At 42.4% G+C, this 24,230-nt stretch overlaps 2 protein-coding genes across 2 annotated transcripts; one reads left to right on the forward strand and one right to left on the reverse strand.

The window, feature by feature from the left end:
* Positions 1–1,369: 1,369 nt before the first annotated feature.
* Positions 1,370–22,462, forward strand: yap1 (Yes1 associated transcriptional regulator). The gene is made up of 8 exons (XM_067246237.1): positions 1,370–2,020; positions 2,954–3,189; positions 10,491–10,609; positions 11,149–11,262; positions 15,595–15,764; positions 18,199–18,332; positions 19,408–19,520; positions 19,602–22,462. Exons 1-8 carry the CDS (start codon positions 1,820–1,822, stop codon positions 19,835–19,837), a joined length of 1,323 nt encoding a protein of 440 aa, XP_067102338.1. The 5' UTR covers positions 1,370–1,819; the 3' UTR covers positions 19,838–22,462.
* A 142-nt stretch (positions 22,463–22,604) lies between these two features.
* tmem123 (transmembrane protein 123) lies at positions 22,605–24,085 on the reverse strand. The gene is made up of 4 exons (XM_067246238.1): positions 23,801–24,085; positions 23,234–23,401; positions 22,917–23,073; positions 22,605–22,835 (listed from the first exon to the last, which is right to left on the reverse strand). The coding sequence occupies exons 1-4, from the start codon at positions 23,853–23,855 to the stop codon at positions 22,808–22,810; spliced, it is 408 nt and encodes a 135-aa protein (XP_067102339.1). The 5' UTR covers positions 23,856–24,085; the 3' UTR covers positions 22,605–22,807.
* Positions 24,086–24,230: the final 145 nt, after the last annotated feature.

The raw sequence follows: 24,230 nt of genomic DNA on the forward strand, positions 1-24,230 counted from the left end.
ATGTACAGTGATTCCAAACAACAACCCTCCAGATGGAAATGAACAGTCTGCCTAAATCTGAGACAAGAAGTGCAAAGCTGACCAATAACCATAGCGCCCCCATTCCTGCTAAGTGGGTGGTCCCCCCAGGGTGAGGGTAACTCAGGGGAAATCTTGAACATTGGGGCCCATCTTTTAATGTGTCTGAATGAATTACAATGATCTGAAAGTGAATGCTTTACCGACACAATGGACTTGTCTTGACTGTTTGGGCATGCAGTGTTTTATTCTAATTTAGTCAAGCAAAGCAGTGAACTACAATCTTTGAACAAATAATGCAATAAAGAGTCATCATTAACAATTTATGAAGTGTCAGGGTATTGATATATATTTTACTACTTCTTTATTTGAAAGAAGTGTAAAACATCAATGATACCAGCTATTAAGTTACCTCCTACACACTCACAATCATACATATATTTATATATTTTTTTACATATTTGACCAATTAACAATTAATGTCATAAGAGATTATTAGAAAATGTTGCTGTCTCTTGGTTTTATAAGATTCTAAAGTGTGGAGAAGGTTTACACAAATAAAAACAAACTGAATGTATGTGAAATGTAAACTACACAGCGCTCTTTTTATTAAAAGTAAAGTTGTGCAAAGATGGCAATTTTTGCCTAGCAAAGAAGAATAGCTGGAAACAGTGGCACCCTAATCCATTCACCATGCCTTTACAGTCCTGGAGAGGATAAATAAGGGGTTCATAATCATTCACTCGCTAAATGTATGGGAAAAGATCAGAAACAGAGCCCCAACATCCATAGAGATTGGATCTTGACAAAATGATTTCTCAATGGAACGAGGAGAGTAATTTGCATAACAATTATGGGAACTGCATAGAACTACTTTTTCGGCAGCACTGTAGGGAAAGAAAAAAAAAAGTTTCATTGTGCATTTTGATTGGACAACTTCAAGTGCGGTCCAAAGCTGGCATAATTTGTTATTTTTTAAGTGGAATTGAGAGAATGTTCGCTTATAGTTTTAGAAATAATGTCAAAATATTTGCCAATCTAAATTGAGTAAAAAAATCTTTCAAACAGACTGATCCAGAAAACATAACATTTGTTGGCAGCCATAGCCTGATGTTAGAGCATTAAATGTAGTCTATGGATTTAATCAAAACAAATAAACAACAATTCAAGTTTTAACTGGACAGAATAGTGTTATTATGAAGCTCGCTTCCCACAAGGTTCTTGTCCCAATTAATGACAAGCTCCGCCTCTAGTGAGGCAGGATCACATGAGTCATAAAGTTTGATGTCCTGCCCGAAGTTTAGAACGAAGTCAGGCTCAACTTGAGAACAGTGAAAGGGCAGTGATTTGCAATGCGCGCTGTCACTCGTTCTTCTTTGGGTAAAATGCTGCGGGCCCGTCAGTAGTTGTTTGCAGTTGGTACTACTAGCCTATTTGAGTTTTTAACTGGAAATCTCTTGTAGCTGTCTGTTTTTTTGTGTGGAGAAATACACTTACAGAGTGGTGTAGATATGCGCGTTGTTATGTGTGCAAGCGTGGCCTTTGGAAACAGCAGAAAGAAGTTTTCTTTTACTGGAGATTCCGATAGCTAACATAATATTGTTGAAGAGAACTTTAGCCTACATAAGCAGCCTACAAGACTACACAACTAATTCATTTTTTGAGTCACCTGGATTAACTTGGTCAAGATTTACAGTTTGGAAGTCCGTGAAATTTAGGGGTTCTTAGCCTATACTAGGGCCTACTTTGTTTTGTTGTAACTTTTTTCGGACACAAGATTTTTCATAAATTCATTGGGATAATGGATCCGAGCCAGCACAATCCGCCTGCGGGCCACCAAATCGTCCATGTCCGGGGGGATTCTGAAACAGATTTGGAGGCACTTTTCAACGCCGTGATGAACCCGAAAAATACAATCGTACCCCCTTCTGTACCTATGAGGATGAGGAAGCTGCCAGACTCTTTTTTTAAACCACCGGAGCCCAAGTCTCATTCCAGACAAGTAAGTCTAACCCTCGCACAATTGAACAACAATGCCCGTCACGTTTTCAACTTGGACAACAACTTAAAATGTAACACACACAGTTGCATTCAAAACTTGTATATGAAGTTTATATGATAGTCCCTGATTCCTAAATCCATAAAAATATGTAATACATTGCAGACTATGTCAATGTTGTAGGCTAGAGTTAAAGCCTATTTCAACCGTCACACAATGGTAGCCTTATAAGGGATAGTTGAAAAAGTTCTATAAATTGACAGGTAGGCTACTTCAATCTGTTACATCTGTAGGCCTTCGTAAACCCCCAAAATCCCCCAAACCAAAATCTTACCCCTTTAATTTATCTGTCTAAAGATGTATATGATTAGGCTTAATATGATTATTTAACCTTAATGCCAGGTTAATGCCAGATTGAGGAAGTGACTGCCGTTATGTATTAAGGCTTAAGGTAACCTACCATTTTTTAACAAACCTAGTTTTCATATGCATTATTTCGCCTACCTTTAGTAACTTTCTAAACTAGTTATCATTCGCTGAGTTGCCTAAACTCGGCGCACGCGCAGTATCACAATAGCACCGACGTGTCGGAGTCGGCCTATGAGCTCCCGGGACGTCCCGGGACATCCATGATGATTTCCAGTCATTTTGTTGCAGTCAGTACATGGCACGTCCTGTTTTAAAACTCCATTACAAATACAAATTTGTTTCCATATTTAATTGCATGTTGTCTTTATAGCAATTTAACTCCTTAAAAATGAAACCTAGATCATGAGGCAAAATACCTTATGAACCATAAATACATACTTATTTTCTCACAGTCTGACCCATGTTAAGTATTCTCGCTCACTCTTTCTCCCCCCCCTTTCTCTTTCTGCCCCTCTTTCTATCTGTCTCTCATCCCCTGTTTTTCTATGTTCCTCCATTTAACTCCAGGCCAGCACAGACGCAGGCACTGCAGGCGCTCTCACCCCCCAGCATGTCCGTGCCCACTCGTCCCCTGCCTCCCTGCAGCTTGGAGCAGTCCCCTCTGGCTCCCTTGCCAGCATGGCCCCTGCAGGGGCCCCCCCTCAGCACCTCCGCCAGTCCTCATATGAGATCCCTGATGACGTGCCCCTGCCCCCCGGGTGGGAAATGGCAAAGACAGCCTCAGGACAGAGATACTTCCTCAAGTAAGTGTGCTGTCACTGACACCCAATCATCCACATTTTGTTTGTATGAACAAGCAATTATGCTTTTCATTTACTTTGTGTTTCAGGAAAAGATAAACATGCTTTTAAAAATAACAACCAAACATGATGTTGTATAGAATCTTCAAAGGGGCTCTATTACGGTATAAAAAATGACAATAGTTATACACTAATTACAGGTCATAGTTTCCCCTGACCCCTGCAAACAGAATTCTTCCCTATTGTGTAAACTGTCCATCTAGAGCTGAGTACATTATTGGTGTATTTGGTGTCTGTTTCTTGAGCTCAAGTTTCAGAGGAAACAATGGACCACTGTAGCTGCCCCAGACTGAAAAGGACCATCAGGTCTGCAAAACTCATCTTCCAATCAGTGAATCTCTTCTACTTCAGTGAGCCAAAGTAAACGTAGGAGATACTTGTTGTACTAGGGACTAGGGGCATAACAGACTCTCTGCCAGTCAGTTATAGAAAGTTATAATATATTTTTTAAGATATATTAAATTGCTTTATTTCTTTGTAGAAGCAATGTCACATTGTGTGTTTTCTGTTTAATCTAGAAATGGAATCCAATCCCCCCCCACTGCATTTCTTTTTCTTTATTTTGTAGTCTTTGTCTCCAGTTTTCTGAAACATAACTTTCTGACCATCTTGGTCTGGACAAACATGATAACCCAAACTTACGTGGATGAAAAGAAAGCTTTCAGAACCAGATGTTTAAGAGTCTCACATCTGGAGCACATCTGGACCATTTAGGGTATTTCTCCTGAAGTTGTACAACAGGGTTGGGGTTAGGACAGAATACAAGCTAGTGAGAGAGAGAATGCTACACAGACTTGTAGGATGTTTGAAAACCGACTCAATCTTATGAAACTTGATACAGACAGGGAATTGAATGTAAAATATAAGGCAATGAGAAAAATCCATTTGGAAACAGTGGCTCAAGACTCATAAACACGTCAATCCTGCTTTGTTGTGTAGGCATTGATTATCACAGTACATGGTCTTCATGGGCTGCACAAACGAGTGCACAAACCTCCTCCAAGGCTAGAGGAGTTTTCCTCCTCTAGCCTTGGAATGAGGGTTCTTTATTCAATTTGTTCTTATCGACTATGTTAGTGGTTGAATTTCCCACAGGAAGCTGATATAGTTGGTCAACAACTTCCTCAATCTCAGTTTGTGACTCATAATTACTTCCTTAATGTTAAGAATATTGCCTCATACTCACAGTTTGGGTTGATGCCATGACTGACAAACTATTGATTCAGTTTCAGAATGGTCTTCGCATAATCTAAAACATTGTTAGGCCTATACTTAGTGGACCTGATGTCCAAACAGTTCATACAGTCCATACAATACAGTCTATGCAGAGATATTTACTTTCTCTAGTATACACCTTCCATGTTCATTACAATCATTTTCCCAATTACTGGTAAAGATCAGATCTAAAGTTCCTCCTTCTGTGGAGGTCCATGCTGGTGTGCATGAGAGGCACCCCCAGAAAACATCCTCTATTTGCCACAGATCAAAGTGCAGAAACTCGATCTGAAATGAAAAGCGACCTCAGCAGCGCTGGGAAAAAGCTCCTATTTATAAACAAGGGTTGTCTGACCCAGGAGGAGCGGTACAGAAGAGAGAAGGAGAAGGGGAGAGAGACAGAGGGAGAGAGTGAGTGAGAAAGAGAGAAGGGCAGAGCAAGGCAGAGAGGCAGGAAGCAAGGGTTTGTATTTCATTTCGTGACCAGTGCTATGTCCTCCACTACACATTCACCTTTAGTCATATATCAACATAATTAAGGAATGAACGTTCGGATCTAGTCTTGCATGAGTCATTGGGAATCCTTTCCAAGATAGGGCCCTTGAAGCTGTGTATATGGTTTGGTGACTCACAGCACTGTAGTTGCTGCTGTCCCACTGCCTTTCAAACAAGTTTCCGTTTTAGTATGAATAGAGTCATGACGCTGCAATGATGGTGCTTTTGTGTCAATGGAGTTCAATGGCAGCCATGTGGAGATGACTGGAAGAGAAGCTCTGGCCCTTCCTTTGTCCCAGCAGAGAAACAGTGAGCTTTATTCAGACCTTAGGCCTGGCCATCCTCATGTGAGCAATCCCAAAATAGACAAATGGTTGAGACCAAGTTTCAAGATTGGAGTGAAAGGGGGCACGATTTCTCCTTTACTACAGTTTTATAGAAATTGATTTTGAGAACTGGTGTGTTATTTATTGATTGGACTCCAATTCCAAAGCAATGATGGTCCTGTTAGTTTTTTAGTTTGGAGCAGTTGTTTTTCTGAATGAAGATAGTGGTGGGGGTTGGAGCAATCTCCTGCCTCTCTTTCCCAGTTTGTCCGGGTGGTTTCATTAAAAACCCAGAGCAAGGAGAGGATTGGGAAAATGTCAACATGCTCTGTTGACCTTTCCTCCTCTTTCTTCCAGCAGTTTGCTGTGGCCTTTGATTTATAACAGCAGGGTGAGGGGGAGGGTCACCCTGTTTGTTGCCGGGATGGGGGCAGGGCTAGTTTTGAGGGCTGGGTCATAAACTAATGAAGGTTTCTAATTTAGATGCACCAGTGAAATAGAGGGGCTAATCAGTGCTTCCGCTGGCTTATTAAATGCAGCTTTCATTGGTTTTCACTCTATGGGAAGCCAGTCTAAACATAGAGAAGCTTTAGGGGCGTGTCTGTTGTGTGACCTGGAGGCCAGGGTGTTGCTTTTTGATTGAAGCCACTTGTTCCGTTTTCCCGCAGACTTTTAGAATCAGGCTGTGAACAGTCTTTAGACAATGGTGTTCATAAGAAGACTATTGTTACCACATTGCTAACTATGTCGCTGATTATTTTTCTGCTTCTGATTCTTTTAACCTTTTTAACTTTCACCCTTAGGGGTGGTCTGGAAATGGTCACTTTTTAAACTTCTAGCTACCCTACATGAAAACAGCCTTAATTTAATTTAGGAATAATGTTAAACTTAGAGACTCAGGTTCTCTTTCTTCCTATAGTTAATTTTGTTTTTACAGTGCAGTTATATTGTCAATTGACAGACACATTTTTTCTGTTCCAAATTGAGGTGTCTTGATTTCTACCTTCTACAACAACAAGCATACGGACACTTGGCCAGTCGGAAAATCATTTTTTATTGGGAGCATATGCACACAGACAGTTAGCCTTTTGTCCAGAGTTTCTGTAGACCTGCAAGGAGTGCTCAGGGTATTTCATTATTTGATTGACATTAAAGCATCAACTGTGTTTCAACCCATATAAACACAATTGTCTTTTTAGTTTAATTTATTGTAAAATGTTTAAACACTTTTTTATCAAGTTGTTCAGAAAGAGTTAATGCAACAAACTGAATTATTCGTCTATCTGGTCTGGGTTTTAAGCTCTGTCCTTTTTTTGTGGCACATTTGTGTGAAATAGTGGAATAGCATAGTATCTTTCTGTTGAACCAAATGTGCTCAGTCTAACTATCATCATTTAGAAATGGAATCAGTCATATAAATGCAACCATCTGTTACTGTGACTGTTCTGTTGCCTTCTGCATATCTGTTGCCATAATATCACACTTCAGTATAAGCTTCTTATGCTTTGCATAACTCTTCAATTTGTGAAAATGCTAATTGGATTTTCTTTTTGCAGCTATTTTAAACAGTGGGCAGTGTATTTTAGAAATAACGTTGGGTGAACTATGCTGTGGGGCTGTGTAAAGCCTTCATTTGGAGCAACTTTGTGTTTGTCAAACTTTTGGTTTATTGACCACACACAGGCAAACCTCTTCCTGTTTAACAGCTCAGTACACATATGGGACTGTGTGAAAGCCATGTCAGTGTTGACCAATGAAACCTTTTCTTCAGACATCAATGCCTCAACTGTCACGAGGTCATCTTGATGTATTTGGTCTCCCTTCTGGAGAGGTAGACTCATAGATTTTGTGCTTACTGGTATGCCGTTAGGGACAGCAAGTCCTGTCCTGCTCTGAATAATGATAAATTAGGGATGAATGCACTTCACACATGCATATCTCCATTCTAGTTGCAATAAAAAAAGTGGTAAATGTTCTTCAAGAGGTCCGTCTATCAAGCATCTTACAAGAGCCCTAAATACCTTGTGACATACTGACTAGTCCAGGATTTTTGTCAATTAATTGCTTCGTTAGTGAGTTGGGCGATATGAGTAAATCTTTCAAAGAAAAGCTTGAATCCACAATAGGGTCACAGAGCTTGGCCCAATAATCTCTCTTGATGATGTCCTGCTGATAGAGAAGCAGCCAGGCATTTGAGGCCAGCCAGGGTGGAGGTGGCAATCTTCATCTGAGAGCACTGAATATATCTGACCTCCCTCAGAAAACTTAACAGTCATAGCCTGGCCTGGCCTACCCATACACCCAGTCCAGTAGATCTACAATCACACTGCCTTGCTCCCATGATGGGGATTGGAGAGCCTTAGTTAGCACCATTGCTAACTTCTGGCCGTGAAGTGTATTTGAAGTTGACACTATATGAAGAAAATTAGTCTCACTGCAGGTTCATATGTAATGAGAAATATATATAGGAGTGATTGATAAAAAAAAGACTTAATTCAGTTTTAGTCATTACAACACAATAGCAAATGAGTTAAATACACACTGTAGCTAATCAATTAAGTGTAGTCAAGTTATGTCCTGATGTGAAGAGTCAAAAAGAGCATAGCCACCTTCAGCATGTGACATTATAAATAACTCTGCGACAATAAACACTACCCTGATAATTGGGCCATCAATCAAAGAGATGTCGAGGGCTTGGGTGGATTCAGAGCCCACAGGGTTCTTTGCTAGCCCTCAGCCCCACCACGTTGACAGCTGGAGTGGAAATGTATAAGCCAAGCCCCAGGCACCGGATCCGGCTCGGTCATGGATCAGCTTCCTGGAGTCTGCACCGGAAGCTGTGCCTTCACTGGTTGCGCCACTCTGGCATTTTCTGTGCAGTGTCTGCTGAAAGAGCTAATGACAGGGATTACAGTTAGCTCCCAGTGTTTCTGAGAGAGTTAAGTCTCCAACTGACCCAGTACTAGTTTACTGAGTAGCCAGAACACTGCCTGGGGGATTGAGATAAAGAGTAAGAGAGGACAGACAGGAGACAAGCTGTTTTGACTCTAAGGGCATATACAAGAGCCAAATCAAGGAGCTGGTCATCAGGCCTCGGCATACCTCAGGAAAACCTCACAGCTGGTGGTGTTCACCTAGCCCAATAGGTACTGTGACCTTGGCCATGACTTGATCATGTTTGTCGACAGGGAGTGCTGTGAATTAAGCATAACATAATTTTTCTCTCCGCTGTAATGTGTGAATGGATGATTTTTCACTTGTGAAGCCTAGTGATGGATGACTAGCCCCTGGTAACTCATTCACCAGTTCCCTGAATGCCCCCAGAGATCCACTACCATATGGCTCTGTGACTTCAGTGCATGTTCCTGGAAGCTTGGACAACCTATTTATGATATCAGAAATATTTCTCCTTATCAAGCTGAACGGGTCACATATTTTGGAGTAGTGGACAGTGTTGTGTGTAGTGTTGTGTGTAGTGTTGTGAGAAAAGGGATCTTCAGAACAAACCCAATTTTACAAAGAGGCTTACTCTGCTATTTTCCCTGTTAATAAAAGTATTTAATTGTTAATACTGCTCTAGACTCTCACAGTGAGCTTTGAAATACTCCCAGTTCTGCTATCCTTTACCTGTCCATTAACAAGATACCTGTTCTACATGAGCTTTACGGGACATATAGGCCTGACATTTATAAAAAACCCTCCTTCTCCCTCGCCCCACACCCTTCTCTCAGCCCTCTCTCCCCTCCCCTCTCCATAAAATGTCATAGTTTCCAGAGCAGGGAGGAGAAGGCAGAGCGGGGAGGAGGGGACACATTGAATGTAACAGGACCGCAGCAACTCATACAGCCAATGGAGCTCTGAGGGATTGTTTCCGTAGTTGCTGCCCCCCCACCCCATCTCTCTCTGTCTCTCTCTCTTTTTTTTCTCTTTTTTTTGATAGTCCTCTCTCCCAACCCCCTGTGACCCTTCTCAAGGGGCCCCTCACGTCTGAGCAGAGTTGGAGCTATTTTGCTCAGTTTGTTGTGTGTGTGTGTGTGTGTGTGTGTGTATGTGTGTGTGTGAAGTTTGGGGGTGGGGTTGATGGGGGGATTTGGCAGCTCCTTTGATCACCAAAGCATAAACAAGAGGGGGCTTGAAAATGGGTGGCTTTGTGTGTGGGGAATGGGAGAAGTGCTGAGTCAGGCTTCTCTCTCTCTCTCTGTGCTGGGACAGAGAGCAGACAGGCAGGCAGGGATTACCTCAGAGGCCAAGAGAAACTCTGGATCTCACACTTCACTCCAGCTGCTGACATATCTGTGCTAATGGCACTTTTGGATTAAATTAACATTGTATTGGCTGGGTTAGAATAGGGTGGAGTACTTTTTACTCTCTACAGAATGTGACGATAGAACCCAAAAGTTGCATACTGAATAGGGATTAACATTTCAATTGCAAAGTTATACTATAAATAAATTGAATAAGTATATGTATAATGTTGGTTAGGCCATGCTTATTTGAATCATTCAATGATTGTTGTGTGTCAGAGTTTCGTCCTTGCATTATTATGTCTTGAGTATCCCAGCCATTTGCATGAAAGGAAGGGTTTCTTAAATGGATAGTAAAAAAACAAAACAAATGAATAGTGGGGTTTTGGGTCGTAGCTCAGTCTGTGCTTTTGTCAAGAAGGTGAAAGCTTTGTAAATGTGGCGCCAGATTGTTAAAGCCCCTGACACTCCACTGTGTCCGAGCCGCTTCCAGGAAAAAAGACCCCCTGTGTTGAGCCCTGGGACTGACCCCCCTGAATAGAGAGGGTCCTGCTTGGGAGAGGAGGGTTTCCTGTATTAGCTTTCCATCTTAATCAAGCAACAAGTACCAACAAAGCACTAATTATCAATGCCTTCACAGCACGCAAGACAATGTGGCAACCCAGTCCCCCCAGCCGCCCCCTCAGGGAAAGACAAGCCATAATAGATGGAGCAACAGTGTCTGAAGTTGGTTGCATTGCATTCAATCATTGCCTCCTTAGTGTGCAATGCAGTTTACTGAATGTTGTTCGGGTTACTCCCTACCAAAGGTTTATTTGCCACTTCTGGTGGACAATTAAAAGATGATCTTGTCATTTGATGTTCCTATTAGAAAGTTATTTTTAAGTTTGCACTTAATTTTTTCCACAGATACATTTCTACATTTCATTACATGTTGTTGCTCTCTCTTTCTTTGTTACTGAAGTCACCTTGACCAGTCCACCACCTGGCAGGACCCTCGCAAAGCCCTTCTCCAGATGAACCAGGCTGCGCCTGCCAGCCCTGTGCCAGTACAGCAACAGAACATTATGAGCCCAGCCACCGGTCAGTACCAATCTTGAAATACTTACTCTTGGTACTCTTTTAATGTGTTAAATCAAACTCAAAGTCCCCGACTAAATATAAATTAAGCTCCCAAACTGAGTGTAGACACGTACACTAATATCCACATGTACACGAACAAAAGTCACCAACAAGAGCTGCCTCAGTACAACCTGTGTGGAATTTGCCCCAGGTAAGGTTGAAGGTAGAGAGAACTTGACTAGTCCTGTCCAACATGTTTGTGGAGCTGCTTGGCAGTACAGTATTTTTTTTCTCTTCCCTTGTTCCTTCTGTAGTTGTAACAGTATTATTACTATATTCACATGTGTACATGTATAAAAGAGGACATGGTCATTGCTACCCTACACTATGGTGGTTGAGTGTCAGCATACTCATCCATATATAGTTTTGTTTACAACTTGGTAATCTGTTCAGTTTCACTGCCAGCCTATTTCAACACAATACCACTCTCATGTACAGTGAGTGTGTATGCAAGTTTGGTATAGTGGCTCCAAAGCATAATTTGGCCTGTTCTCCCTCAGGTCCTCTCCCTGATGGCTGGGAACAGGCCATTACCTCAGAGGGCGAGATATACTACATCAACCACAAGAACAAAACCACCTCTTGGTTGGACCCAAGACTCGACCCACGCTTTGGTGAGCTCAACAACAGTTCTTTATTTTATTTTCTCTAAATACTCTCCTTATGGAAAAATGGAGAACAATGGACAATAATTGTACTTGAATGTTTGTAACTTTTTTCAGTTATTTTTTAAACCACTGCATTAGCGTATTTAATGCGACTGAAATGAAATTATTATGGTTATTGCAGATAAGACAAACTACTTGGTGATACTGTTGAATTTACTTAAGTGCCCTTTTCCCCATACAGAGCTTAGCTCAGTGATGATTCACACTTCATTTCACTCCACAGCATGGTTCTGCAGTGACTAGTTGGACCATTACTTCATTAAAACCACATTTCAACATCCCCTTATCCTAGTGATACTACAGACATGGCTTAACCAAGTCAGAGGGAGAGGAAGAAACAGAAAACAGCATTCAACCTTTTGTTCACCATTTTAGGGTTTTAGCAACAGCTGAGCTGGCTATTAAGCCCCCAGGCAGGCGGAAAGGTAGAGTTAGTGTTTCACAGTTTACTTATGCAGTGTTGGTGATGGTGAATTGGTGACAGGCACAGGTACATGTGGTCAGAGTTCCTTTTGGCCATGGGAATGAGCTAATCTCTTTGTGTGCCATGAAGGCTTACAGAGATGAAGGCTCCTGCCTATGTCACTGGGACTCATTTACGCTTGAGGTGCCATCCCTTCATTACTGAGTTGCTCCCCAGGGAAGCTCACACTGCTCATAAAGGCAACTTGTGGGAACAAGCGCACAGTCTGTTATTTTGTTTAAATTTAGCAATATTGTTACAGAACCACTGACAGACACTTTAGAGAACAGTTTCTGTGCAAGTACGAGCGTGCCCAACTCTGAGGCTGAAAAACAGACTTACTGAGAGAGGAGGAGAGAGGGAGGAGCAGGGAAACTGGGGAGGGGAGTCGGCTCAGATGGGTTAAGCTCTTTGAAGATTTATAAGTCTTGAACGCACAAGCCTGGTGGGCCCCTGAATCAGAGACGTAATGAAAGGGGGGAAAGAGAGGAAGAGAGGGAGCAAGAGAGTCTGAGAGGAGCAACAGGGTTAACTCATTCTGTGCCACAGCCAACAGGCTTTTACCTTAAGAAGTGTTCATTCTTCAAGACTAGTCATTTTAAAACCACACTTTTTGACCTCAGATTTATTTATATTTTTTTCAAGTAAACATGAACATGCATCAAGTTCTCTAGTACAGCATTTTGGACTACTTTGGAAAAGTACTGTACATTTCAGACAACTCAATTAGATATTTTAAGTTTGGCAACTATTTGACAGAAACGCATCCAGATACTGTATGTTAAATGTATTTCTCGCCCCTCATTTCAAGTTCTTGTTTATGTATGGGATTGGGCTGTCCAGATTCAGAAAGCTCTGCACTGCTGCTATGTGGTTCTCAAATCATAAGCCAGCTGCTTTGATAATGGGGGCTAATTTGAGCTCTGAGAAGAAAAGCTCCAGAGTGCCTTTAACTGAGGGCTGTTGCCGGCTGGCTTTCCCCTGCGTGAGGCCCAGTGCAGGCACAGCCCCATCCTGCCTTAGCTCCAGACAGACTTGAGTCTGTGCCAGGCCTCTTTATTCTGTGGTCCAGCTCTTAATCTGTTCCAGACCTTTTCAGTCAAAGAACTCCAGTGTGAGAGGGGAGGTGGGGGCAGGGAGAGGCAAGGATAAAGGGGCAGAAAAGAAAGGGAGGAACAGATGAAAAATGCCGACGGGATAAGCATGCGTTCCCTTTAAGATCCGAGGAGGTGGTGAGCAGCAAACAAGCCATGGGTGCACTGGGGCTGAGTTCAAAAGGGGGCTGGCCTATGAGAGTATACTAGAACCCTCATGTTGTTTTTCACACATCCTCTGGAAGAACAGCAAGGAGAAAATACTCACAGAGCCTAAAACACACATGCTTTGTTTCTCGGTCTTTTTATATGTTGTGCTAAAGCCTCAATGCCAATCTCTGTTCCACCGTGAGCTATCAGTCATGTGCTGCTATCATAGCACTTTACCAATGAGGTTGGCACCTTATTGCCAGGCGCTTAATGATGTCACTCTTGCGAAGTGCTCATCGTTTCCAGTGGGGTTGTGGGCCAGCAGTGTGGCAGCTTGACAGCACTTTCCATAGATCACATGGGAAAATGTCAAACACATTTAGCGTTTTATATTTACATATTAGTTTATAAGAATATGAAAATGCAATGGACTTTTTGAAAACCCAGAAACCCTCTTGAATGTATACACTAAACTCATTTCCAGATGTGTCTGGCCTACACTGTTGGTGGTCAACTTGTTCTTAGTCCCTATAGTATAGACTATAGGCTTCAATGTAGATCTGTATTATTTTTTTATTGATCTCAGTCAGTGTTAGGATGTATTTAATAGCATTTTCTGATGTAAGATATTAAAGACCCCTTGTATCTCTTCCTAGCTCAATGTCTTCCCACTTGGGCTTATCTCTAGGCTGGAAATGCAACACCCCCTTAAGAGCCTTTTTTAACTTGTTAAATCAACACCAGACAAATATTTACCCAGGCTTCAAAGGTGCTGTGCGCTGGTCATTTATAGGGCACTTCCCACAGGAGGCACTCCCTCAACTCTACCTTCTTTGGGAGGGAGATCTCTTGCTCAAAGAGGCCTGCCCATCAATGGGATGCTCTGATAAGGGCTCTGGTGCAAGCTTGTCGTGCTGCAGAGGAGCGTGAAGAGGACAAAAGGCAGACAGCATTAACCTGTCCCTTATCATAAACATTATCTGCCCCACCACCCACAGCCTCAGGCCCCAGGCCAGCCCTCCACAGCTCCACCCAGGCTCTGGAGCCGACTCATTCACCCCAAGGTGAATGAGTCCTGCTTTCCCATTTTCACCACGATGGAATCCCCTGCCAATGTTTCCCCGCTCCTTGTTAGTGTAAATCCTGGAACATTGGAATTTGTCGTGTCCCTAAAGAAGCCCTTGACCCGCATTTAAATGGTGGCTCAAAGGAAAGCTGCTGTGTCTGTTGACATGTTCTGGGGTCTAGTGTGCTGACGGATCAGGGGATTGTTTCCTTTCCTCACGTTGCTTTGCTTTGACTTGTTGCTTTGCTCCTGACAAATCAACCATGGGTGAAGTGGTCTATGTGCACCAGCTTTGCCCTGGGAGGTGCTAATGGTGCCCTGATAGTGGACAGAGATCTAGCCACAAAGACTTTGTATCAGGAGTAGATAAGGGAATAGAGAGAGAGAGAAGTACAATCTGTCAGGGCTCGGCTGCGTGTGGGGGAGGGGTGGTCTGTGCAGCAGTGTGGGAGGTGGGAGGTGGAGCCGGGAGGCAGGGCTGGGTCTGGGGCTCTGCAGCTTCCCAGGGTGAGCCCTGAGCCGTGGCTCATTCAGCCTCTCAGATAGTGTAAACAGACAGTGATTGAATGGTGATGAGCAGAGCCGGGGTGGGCATAACACCGTAAGAGAAAAGCAGCACTGCATGAAAATTGCGCCCCTGTCAAGGCTTTGTTTTCATTGGTGCCTCAAGCACATAAGTAAACAGTGATCCTCATTGGCTCCATTACAGTAACACCTCTTGTGGTCAAGAACATTTGTTCCTTTTTCTCAGTGGTGATAAAATGCGTGGCTGTTTTGCATATATAGAGTCTTGGAGTTTTACATGTGTATTGGCCAACTATCCCTGTGAAGAGGTGAAAGAGAATAAGATCTTTCATGACATCAGCTGCAAAATACAGCAATGGCCTAAATACAATTGTTGATACTGGTATTTGTTAATTGTCAGTGCTTAAGGTTTATACATTTGCTTGGAAGCTTACAGAAACCAAACGCAATCTTCAGTGTCTAGAAGACCATCATGACTAACGGGCATGAGTTAAGTTGAAGATGTCACTATGCGAATTGTAGCCAGTTACAGCTGTTACTCTAATCTAAATCAATGCATGTGAAATGCTCCTGTTGGCTTGTAAAACATATCACCTATAGTATAAACGGTTAATCTACCAGAGAAAACTGGTTAGGCGTTTTGAAGAAAAAGAAACCCATCTGTAATGAGTAATGCTGAAACTTAAAAAGCCTGTTATCATCAGGAAGTAGAAGGACATCAAGTCTTACAGGAATGATTCAGAGGTGTTGCGAAAGACATCTGTTGGGATTTCCGTCACCTACACAACCTGCTTCACTGGCTTTGTGCTAAACACATGGAGGCTGACCCTATTCTCTGTCTACTGCATTCTGCAAACAATCTGTCTACAGGTCACTTTAATTTATTCTATGGAAATGTTGGGTCTTTTTTCCTGTGGTTCTGATAATGAAAATGAATGGCATCATTTCAAACCTGTCCTTTTCTCTGTCCTTCCCGGCAGCTCTAAACCCTCAGCGTATCACCCAGAGTGCCCCAGTGAAGCAGGGCGGCCCACTGCCCACCAGCCCCCAGACTGGAGTCATGGGAGGTAATAGCCAGATGAGGCTGCTGCAGATGGAGAAGGAGAGGCTGAGATTGAAACAGCAGGAGCTGCTTCGACAGAGGCCCCAGGTCAGTAGTCCTCAGCTCAGGCCACAAATGTCTATACATGATGTCATGATGGGACAAAAGCCCTTAGCCTGGTATCGCCATACTAATTCGTAAATGGAACCTCTCAGGTAAATTTTTCATTTCCAAGGGAAGATATCAACAAGCGAAATGGGAAATCATTTGATACAACCAATTGAACACAACGTCATCTTGGTTGTTTACAAAAAGGCCTCGACAGCGGTCCTCTGTGCAGTCATCATTTTAAACCTTCCCCATATCAGATAAACGGTTGTGATTGACCATATTCTGGTCAGAGGGAAATCGATTTGAATGGGAAGGTGGCCAGTTAACTTCCTTGAACGCGGGTACTCTGTTGAAGTTTAAAACTATTGGATCTGCCCAGAGCCACTCTGATCTGCCAGAACCAATCGCTAGCGTTCGCCTTAGCCAACTTCTTCACCACTACTGTAACAGAGCGAGCTGCCGTAGCTGGAAAATCTAACTTTCCCGAACCCCATGGGGAGGAAGGCCACAACATCATGGCCACCAACAAAACTTGTTCAAAGCAAAGATTGTTCTTGCTCGGGCTTTAACTTCTGGATATTCTGCAGCGTTGCCACAACGGACCGAATGAATGGCTTCGCTCGCATCTTTCTCCGCTGCCATTACTGAACTACAACTCAAACTAGCACACAACATCAACGTCATCGTTCTCAGCCACACCCTCTGTTCGCTGATTGGCCCTACAAAAAATTGATTTGAGAAAACCGACTTATGTGCCGATTTCCCAAACCTAGTACAGAAGCAAAATCTAAATTGAGCGGAAGTACGTAGGAGGGCAGAGCCAGGCTAGGCCAGTCCCATCTGCCAGAGCAATTAAAACATGAGCTGTCATATTTGTCTGCCTCCTATAATAAGCCCTATCCCCTCATTCAGCAACTCTTGATCAATGCCACACTACCTTGCACTGAGGTGAAGTGAGTCATATATAGTCATATGACACTTCCTTCCTCTGTTGGTGTGTCATAGTCCCACCCACAGTGTTGTGATAGTGAGCTGGCCAGTTTACAGAAGGCTGGGCCAGTGCTAAAGAAACAGCTTTATAACCATAAACCTGGTTTCCTGTTGGCTTTGTTTGCTATATCATTAACTACTGTATTGTGGAAAAACGTCAGTAAGTAGGAAGTTCACCGAGAAGAACTTGCGAAGATGGAGCTGAGTGTGTACACTGTGTGCACATGCACATGTGAGCATGTGGAGTATGGGTGTCTGCTTGTCTGTGCCTGCTGAAAGTAGTATGTAGGGGTGTTTTATGGGGAGACAGTTTGAGAGTTAAAGAGGGGTTTGGGGGAAGGGAAAGGCCACCTTAGCTGCCCCTCTTAAGGAATATAAACACACTTTTGAGTCTCCTGCAACAGGCCCTCCTGCAGGAAACCAAAATAAACAGACATGGTTAGGAGATAGGATATCTACTAGACAGAATCAACATATTGATCCTTTCAAACCGCCAAGAGCCTTCACAGGTGTGAATTGTTCATATTGATCGTGCAGACTGTTCTGTCACTTCTATTGATAAGAACATTTGAGCGAAGGGTAACTCTTTATTTTCTTGGATGAGGCTACAAGGCAGGGAATGCTGGTATTAGTCATCATTGGTCAAAGGGTGATCTGCAGCCAGGCGAGCTCTGGCTCTACTTTGAACTGTCTTGTGAAATAACAGGTTAGTAATGCATCATCTGCCCTGCCTAAACTGACCACACAGTGTGATCTGTGCCATCAATAATGTAAATACCTGGTGACGATTCTGTGCTGATTTTTGATCAGTCATGTGTGCATACAGGGCATTAAAACCATAAAGGATGGTTACAGTAATCAACTTTCATAATCCTTCTTCAAATCAAAACCAGATAGTTGACTTTTGTGCTTGTGATGCCGGGCTGGGCCTTGTCTGTTGCTCAACCCACAAAACACAATAAACACCTCACTTTGCGACATCTCACAGAGAAGTAAATACTCTTTTTATTCACTGTTGTGTCACTCCAGATATCTTTGGAGTTCAAACAGTAGCACTGGTGTGGTTTGTCTGGTATGTTTAATTTGATGGACAGCCAAGCAGAAGTACATTGTTTACAAAAAGGTGCCACAGGTATGGGGTTTATCTGTACCCAAATAGTGTGTTTATAGAAAAATGTGCTTCAGTAGTGTCTGTTGACAGAACTGGAAACTCAGCATGATGTTAGAGAGCCATCTGATCTGGCCTTTTATAATCCCTAGACTTTACTTTGTATACAATAACCAATGCGGTGGATATAACAGAGTAAACTCAGACCAGCAGGATCTTTCGGCGCACAAGGAGGTCATGTTTTTAGGAACTCGCATTGTCTTCAGTGTGTAGGATAATGGGAATGTCTCAGTAATGTTAACTAACATGGAGCGTGTATGTTTGTGTCTACAGGAGCTGGCTCTGAGGAACCAGCCTCCGACCAGCATGGAGCAGGACGGAGGCCCCCCCAACCCTGTGTCCTCGCCTGGGATGGCCCAGGATGCCAGAACCATGACGGCTAACAGTACTGACCCATTTCTCAACAGGTGAGTTTTATTTTACATTTCTATTGTAAATAGAAATGTAAATTGTCAATTGCCAATTCTAATAATAACATCCAATCTTGCAATAGTAAACAACAAAGACAGTGTTTAGGAGCCTGGTAATGGAAATCTCCATGTTTATTATGGGCTTGTGTTTAGGTAGTAACTGTGTCTCCTGTCAGAGGGAGTGTGTGTGCCTGGCAGTGGAGGGAGTTTGAGCCCTGGTGGGAACTGCCTGAGTTACACAAGTAGTAAACAAAAGGCCGGTCTTTAGGCTTAACAGTCTTCTCATGGGTATGAGTCATGCAGACCAATAGACTGCTGGAAGTGGTTGCACAATGTTGACCTCTGCTGGACAAGTGGTGTAGCTCTCACTCTTGTGGACATACAGTATATTAAACTTGTTGTATGCCACAGTTAACACACCATAGATGCCTGGGGTATGGTGGGCCAAGTAGCACAGCTCAGTGCCTTGCAATAAGTGGATGAGCTGGGGGCCGAGTGGAATAGCAAGCAGCCCGTGAGAACATGTGGGCCAGTCAGTAGACAGGCCAGTCTGGGGCCCCCTCCCCTACTCTCTACTGCACCCAGCTCTTTCCCTGTTTTCCCTCCCGTCCTCTCCCCCTCCTCTCTGCTCACAATGGTCTCATTCATCCTGCCACTGCCATACTCTGCCTACACATTTCTCTCTGCTAATTAGTATAGGATTGTCAAAGCTCTCTCTCTCTTCCTCTCTCAATATGTCCCTCCGTTTCTCTGTTACTTCCACTGTGTGTGTGTGTGTGTGTGTGGGGGGGGGGGGGGTTGTAGTGAGAGTAGAGGATTTTGTAGTGAGAAATTGTTTCTTCTGAATCTCGAAACAAGTTCTCATGCAGTGAGAGGCCTAGTGTTAGTAGCCCGCACTCTCTTTGAAATATGAACTAGAATTGGAATACAGTTTAGTTCCAATTGGATCAGAAAGTTGTACAAATTCACTGGGGAAAATACCATTTCACTTTGACCTTTTTCTCTGTTTTCTTTTTACTAGTATGCCGTTGTTCTGACTCATGTCTTGCATTTATGCGTCTTATGTGTTCAGCGGGACCTACCACTCCAGAGATGAAAGCACAGACAGCGGGCTGAGCATGAGCAGCTACAGTGTCCCTCGCACTCCTGACGACTTCCTCAACAGTGTTGATGAGATGGACACAGGTGAGAACACATGAACGATTCAGTGATTCAGACACACACAGGTCGAATGGTTATTAATGCTCATGTCTCCTATGTCATCAGGAGATTCTCTTCCAGCCTCTTTGGCATCGCAGACAAGCCGTTTCCCGGACTACCTTGATGCCATTCCGGGCACAGACGTCGACCTGGGAACCCTGGAGAGCGAGAGCATGGTGGTGGAGGGTGAGGAGCTGATGCCAAGCCTGCAGGAGGCCCTAAGCTCCGACATTCTCAATGACATGGAGTCTGTGCTGGCAGCCACCAAGATTGACAAGGAGAGCTTCCTCACATGGTTATAGAGAAAGCCACTGTCCTCACTCTCCGACGCTCTGATCTGCTGCCTTCTCTCCAACCTGTGAAGGATGCCTGATGCTTCTAAGACTTTTCAGCAGCCCTTTCCCAGACATCTCTCTCTCTGTTTCGCCATACGAGGCCAAACTCTGTAGAGTCAGCGGTCCTTCTCGTCTGTCTTTTTTTTTTCTAGTTTACTTTCTTATATCTCTTTTATTTGTCTGTGTCTTCAAGGCTGGCCCATGAACAGACAATTATTCAAGGGTCCCCAAATCTTTCACATGGCTGTCCATACAATCCATCTTGGGTGCCCCTACCCCCCTTCCATAGATGAGCTGGGCGTGTGCATGTACTTTTCAGACAGGATCTCCATCTTCATCTGGAGCCTCTGGTGCCTCATTGTTTTGAAGTACAGTGTTAAGCAGCAATACTTTACTGTGTTTGAGACTATTGCTTCTAGCTCAAAAAACCAACATTTTAACTTTGGCCTTTTACACTTAAGACCTTACTTTTTTCTGTCTTTTTTTCGGAGCCTGAGAAACCAAAAATGATGTATCTGAAGTGAATAGAACAATACTGATTTGGAATTAAGGTAACATGAGACCCAGTGAGGACGTGCTGTCTCTTTGGGGGATTGCGGTGGAGGCTGGAGCCTGGGGGACCTACATAACTGCTTGGCTGTGCCAGCGAGTCTAAGTTAATCCTTTGTCAAATCAAGTGCCTTCAGTTGTATTTTTTGAGAGAGGAGCGAAGCAAAGCATTACCAAGTTTCTGTACTGCAGCATGAAGCAGTAGAGAAGAGGCTGCATTGTGAACACCAACCACACTCTCCATTACCTACACTAATGATCAATAATCAAAAGTATATTTCTGTTTTATAAAACATATTATAATGGAACTGACGGATCTTTTTGTAATGAACCTCAGCTCATTTGTATTTCAGACTTATTTGAGGCTGATTCTGTCTTGTTTTATCTAAAGAATATTGTATGTTAGGTTATTACATGTGTTATAGATCAGACTGCTTCTTTGCTGATACTTGTTTTTAGGTGGATTTATACATGTTAACAGGGTCACCTTTCAGCACATCACAGCAACAGATTTTATTCACCGAGAGGGAATTTTCCGATTTGCAAATTACAAACTTTGTTTCCACATAAACAGTTCTATATATGACTTTAGTAATATTGTACCCATATATATCGCGTTGTATCCCTGTTGTGCTATAATATGCTTCAAAATGAACCAAAATAAGAAACTAAAAACAAAAAAACAAACAAATGCACTTGGATCCATAAGAAGTCTTAACAACAGGGAATGAGTGACATTGCATGTAACATGGACGGATGTATCTTGCTGGCCTGTGCCATTCTGTGCTGTGCTGAAAGGAAGAGGCTGCTCACAGATGATGGTTAGGACATGTTTTAGCTGGTCAGAGGAGGGTGATATGAGGGTTAGAGAAGTAGAGTAGAAGTTAGCCAGGGTTTGGTCGGTAAATGGTGAGTTACACAGACTGTATGAAATGAAATGGAAAAAAATATCAAAAACAATCAGCTATGATTTCAGTCAGGAATTGTTGTGACAGATTCCAAAGAGTTTTTTTGTTGTATGTTCGTTTGTTTTTGTCATGATTCTCTCACGTATCATCTCCCTTTTTGAACAACAGACAAAATTATTTGATTTGTTAACTTGTGTAAGCCTAAATGTATAAGCTAATGAGAAAATGATGTACAGTGGAATTTAAGTTTTTTGATGGAGACGTGAGTAAATCTAGCTAAGAGAGCTCATTTGTAGATGTGATGGTGGTATTGACTGACTAACACGGTGAGTTGTAGAACAGAAATAGTATGGTTCTTCCAGAGTGCTTGTTGTGTCACATGTTGTTTACATTCTTTTGGATCTAGAGGACACTACAGCAAAGTTAAGTACATTTAAATTCTAATAGATGCGGATTCTAGTTGCTTTTTCTTCCTCATCAGAATATGTGCATTATTAGATGTTTACAGTATGAGTACACTATCAAAATGTGTATATAGCAGATCAGCAATTTACAGCCTTCTCTGGATGTTTTTTTACCCAGTAACATCTAGTGACTTGTGACATTGAATGCATTGTCAGTTGATGTTAACTGCAAAGATGCGGTGTCAACTTTACAGAACAAATGTACAGATCGGAGACAGATTGTGTTATCGTGGGAATTGACAACTGATTCTGATTAAGACTTTTCCACTCAGATTATATTTATCTTGCATCAAGTATGTTGCTGGTGGCTAAAGATGGACAAACAGTGTTGGTGTGTGCAAAATGCAACTAAAGTGACTTTTTAAAGATGGTGGTACAGTACACTACAGTGCTTATATTGCACGACTACAGAATTTTAACTATAAATGATGTATTCGTCACAGAAACCATGATTCTATGCTTAGTTAGCGTGTTATTGTCTGAATATTGTAGCTGTTTACTGTCTTTGTAGAAGTAGAACTAATCACACAAGTTAAAGGATTGGTATTTAGATATTTCTAAATGCACATGAAATGACTTTATATTCAGCATTGATGATCTGTTAATTTTTGATAGATACATATGTGCATGTATTTTAGAACCATAAATTCTGTTACATTATATCTCTTTATATAATACTTTTAAATTGGCCTGAAATAAAGTATATACTTTGTTATTGTTGTCTTGTGACATTCTACACACTGCTTGACCTAACAGCAGCTCACAACAAAGATACATTATTTGTATAATCAAACTCGTCTCAAATAAAGATGCGTTTATTGTATTCAAAATCATTTATTTGTCCCTTTAGACACCAAAAATCAAATAATAAATGTGTCATGTAATGTGTGATGCTTTATCATGAATAATCTATATCACAAGATATACATTTCACCAAATAACCTTCAACATCAGTGGCTAATTTCATTCAATGCCATAATCTGTAGGTCGCCTACTGACATGTCCCAGGATGTAAGCTATATGATAGCCTCATGCTCCTCCCTCCTGAAAGGACAACACAGAGCAGTACATTTGAGTATATGATGATGAATGACACCATTACGGAGAAGAGGTTAGTCCACTTACAGGGTACGGTAGCGTACATCCTGCTTGGTGCATGCTAGTTTGTATCCAAGTGCGATGGCCAGTGTCAGGATGAGGGCCAGCATCATCCCTCCCAGGAAGCTGCCAGCATCAAATCTGGAGGGTGCAGGGGGATGGATAGTTGTCACCAAAGCAATGCCTGTCAGGAAAGATCAGCTGCAAATATGATGCATCTGTTCTTCTCTTTTCAAACTAAAACACAAAATATGAAAATGTTTCCATTAGCTATGGTCTGATATCCCCCTCTTCAACCCCCCGCTACTTTGTATTTTTAGGAAAATCTTTTTCTTCTACAATACCTGATATAGTGGCTGTAGGTGGCTTAATTTGCGTTTTCAGAAATGCTTCTGTCTGTATAGTGTAGGATGGATTTGTGGTAGGATTCTCCAGCGGTGTAGTGACAGGTACACTGTCCCCTGCTTTTGTTAAACCAGTGTCAAATCTTGCTGATGATGCAGAATCCGATGCTGGCAGTGAAAAAATAAAAGTTTAGTATATTGTACCTTGCTGAAGCAGTGTATTTTTTAGATAAAGTTTGCGACAAAAACTAATGTCGCAGGCTACCAAGCCATTTATTTTCAATCAAAACGTAAGATGTCATAACACAAATTAGAAGTCATGACAGGTTTCGCTTCCAAGGCCTCTTTTAGCCTACTAAAGCTGTGAAGAGCTGGATGTTTTATGAGTAGCCACTCATTCAATGCGACAAGGTTGGCGGTGGGGGGAGGGGTGTTGTACACGTACGCAGCATGAAGTTAACCTATCATATAGCCTACTCCTTCTAACCAATTTGTAAAATGCTATTTTCCGAACAAAAGGAAATAAAGGAGAAGTAAAAGGACTGAAAAATTGAGTACTTTACTTACCCCACCAAACTGACGTGAAAGCCACCATGATGTGCAGGACATTCAGTCTGAACATTTTTATATTGTATTTATTGAATTCGCGAAATGTTATGATTTGACAACGAACCGAACAGGCCGTGGCCGTCACTGCAGTTATGTCATTGCTAAGAATTATATCTAACTTCTGCGGGAAACAGAAAACTTACAAATTCGTTGACGCCGTTGAAACTGTAGGAAAATGAGGTCAGAAAGCGAGCAATGATTTTTTGTCAACATAGAACTTTAGGTATTGAATTTCAGGTTCCTGAACTGTCTGTCTGGTCTATGAGGTGGAGCCTATGTTTTTGTTTTAACTCCCCAAAAATCAGACAAGGCCTTGTGAGCAGAGATGGGGAGTTCCAAAGTACAAATACTTTGTATACACTGTTATTATGTTGCTGTTACACGGTTT

Source organism: Osmerus mordax, chromosome 11 (assembly GCF_038355195.1).
Source record: "Osmerus mordax isolate fOsmMor3 chromosome 11, fOsmMor3.pri, whole genome shotgun sequence".
Classification (NCBI taxonomy): Eukaryota; Metazoa; Chordata; class Actinopteri; order Osmeriformes; family Osmeridae; genus Osmerus; species Osmerus mordax.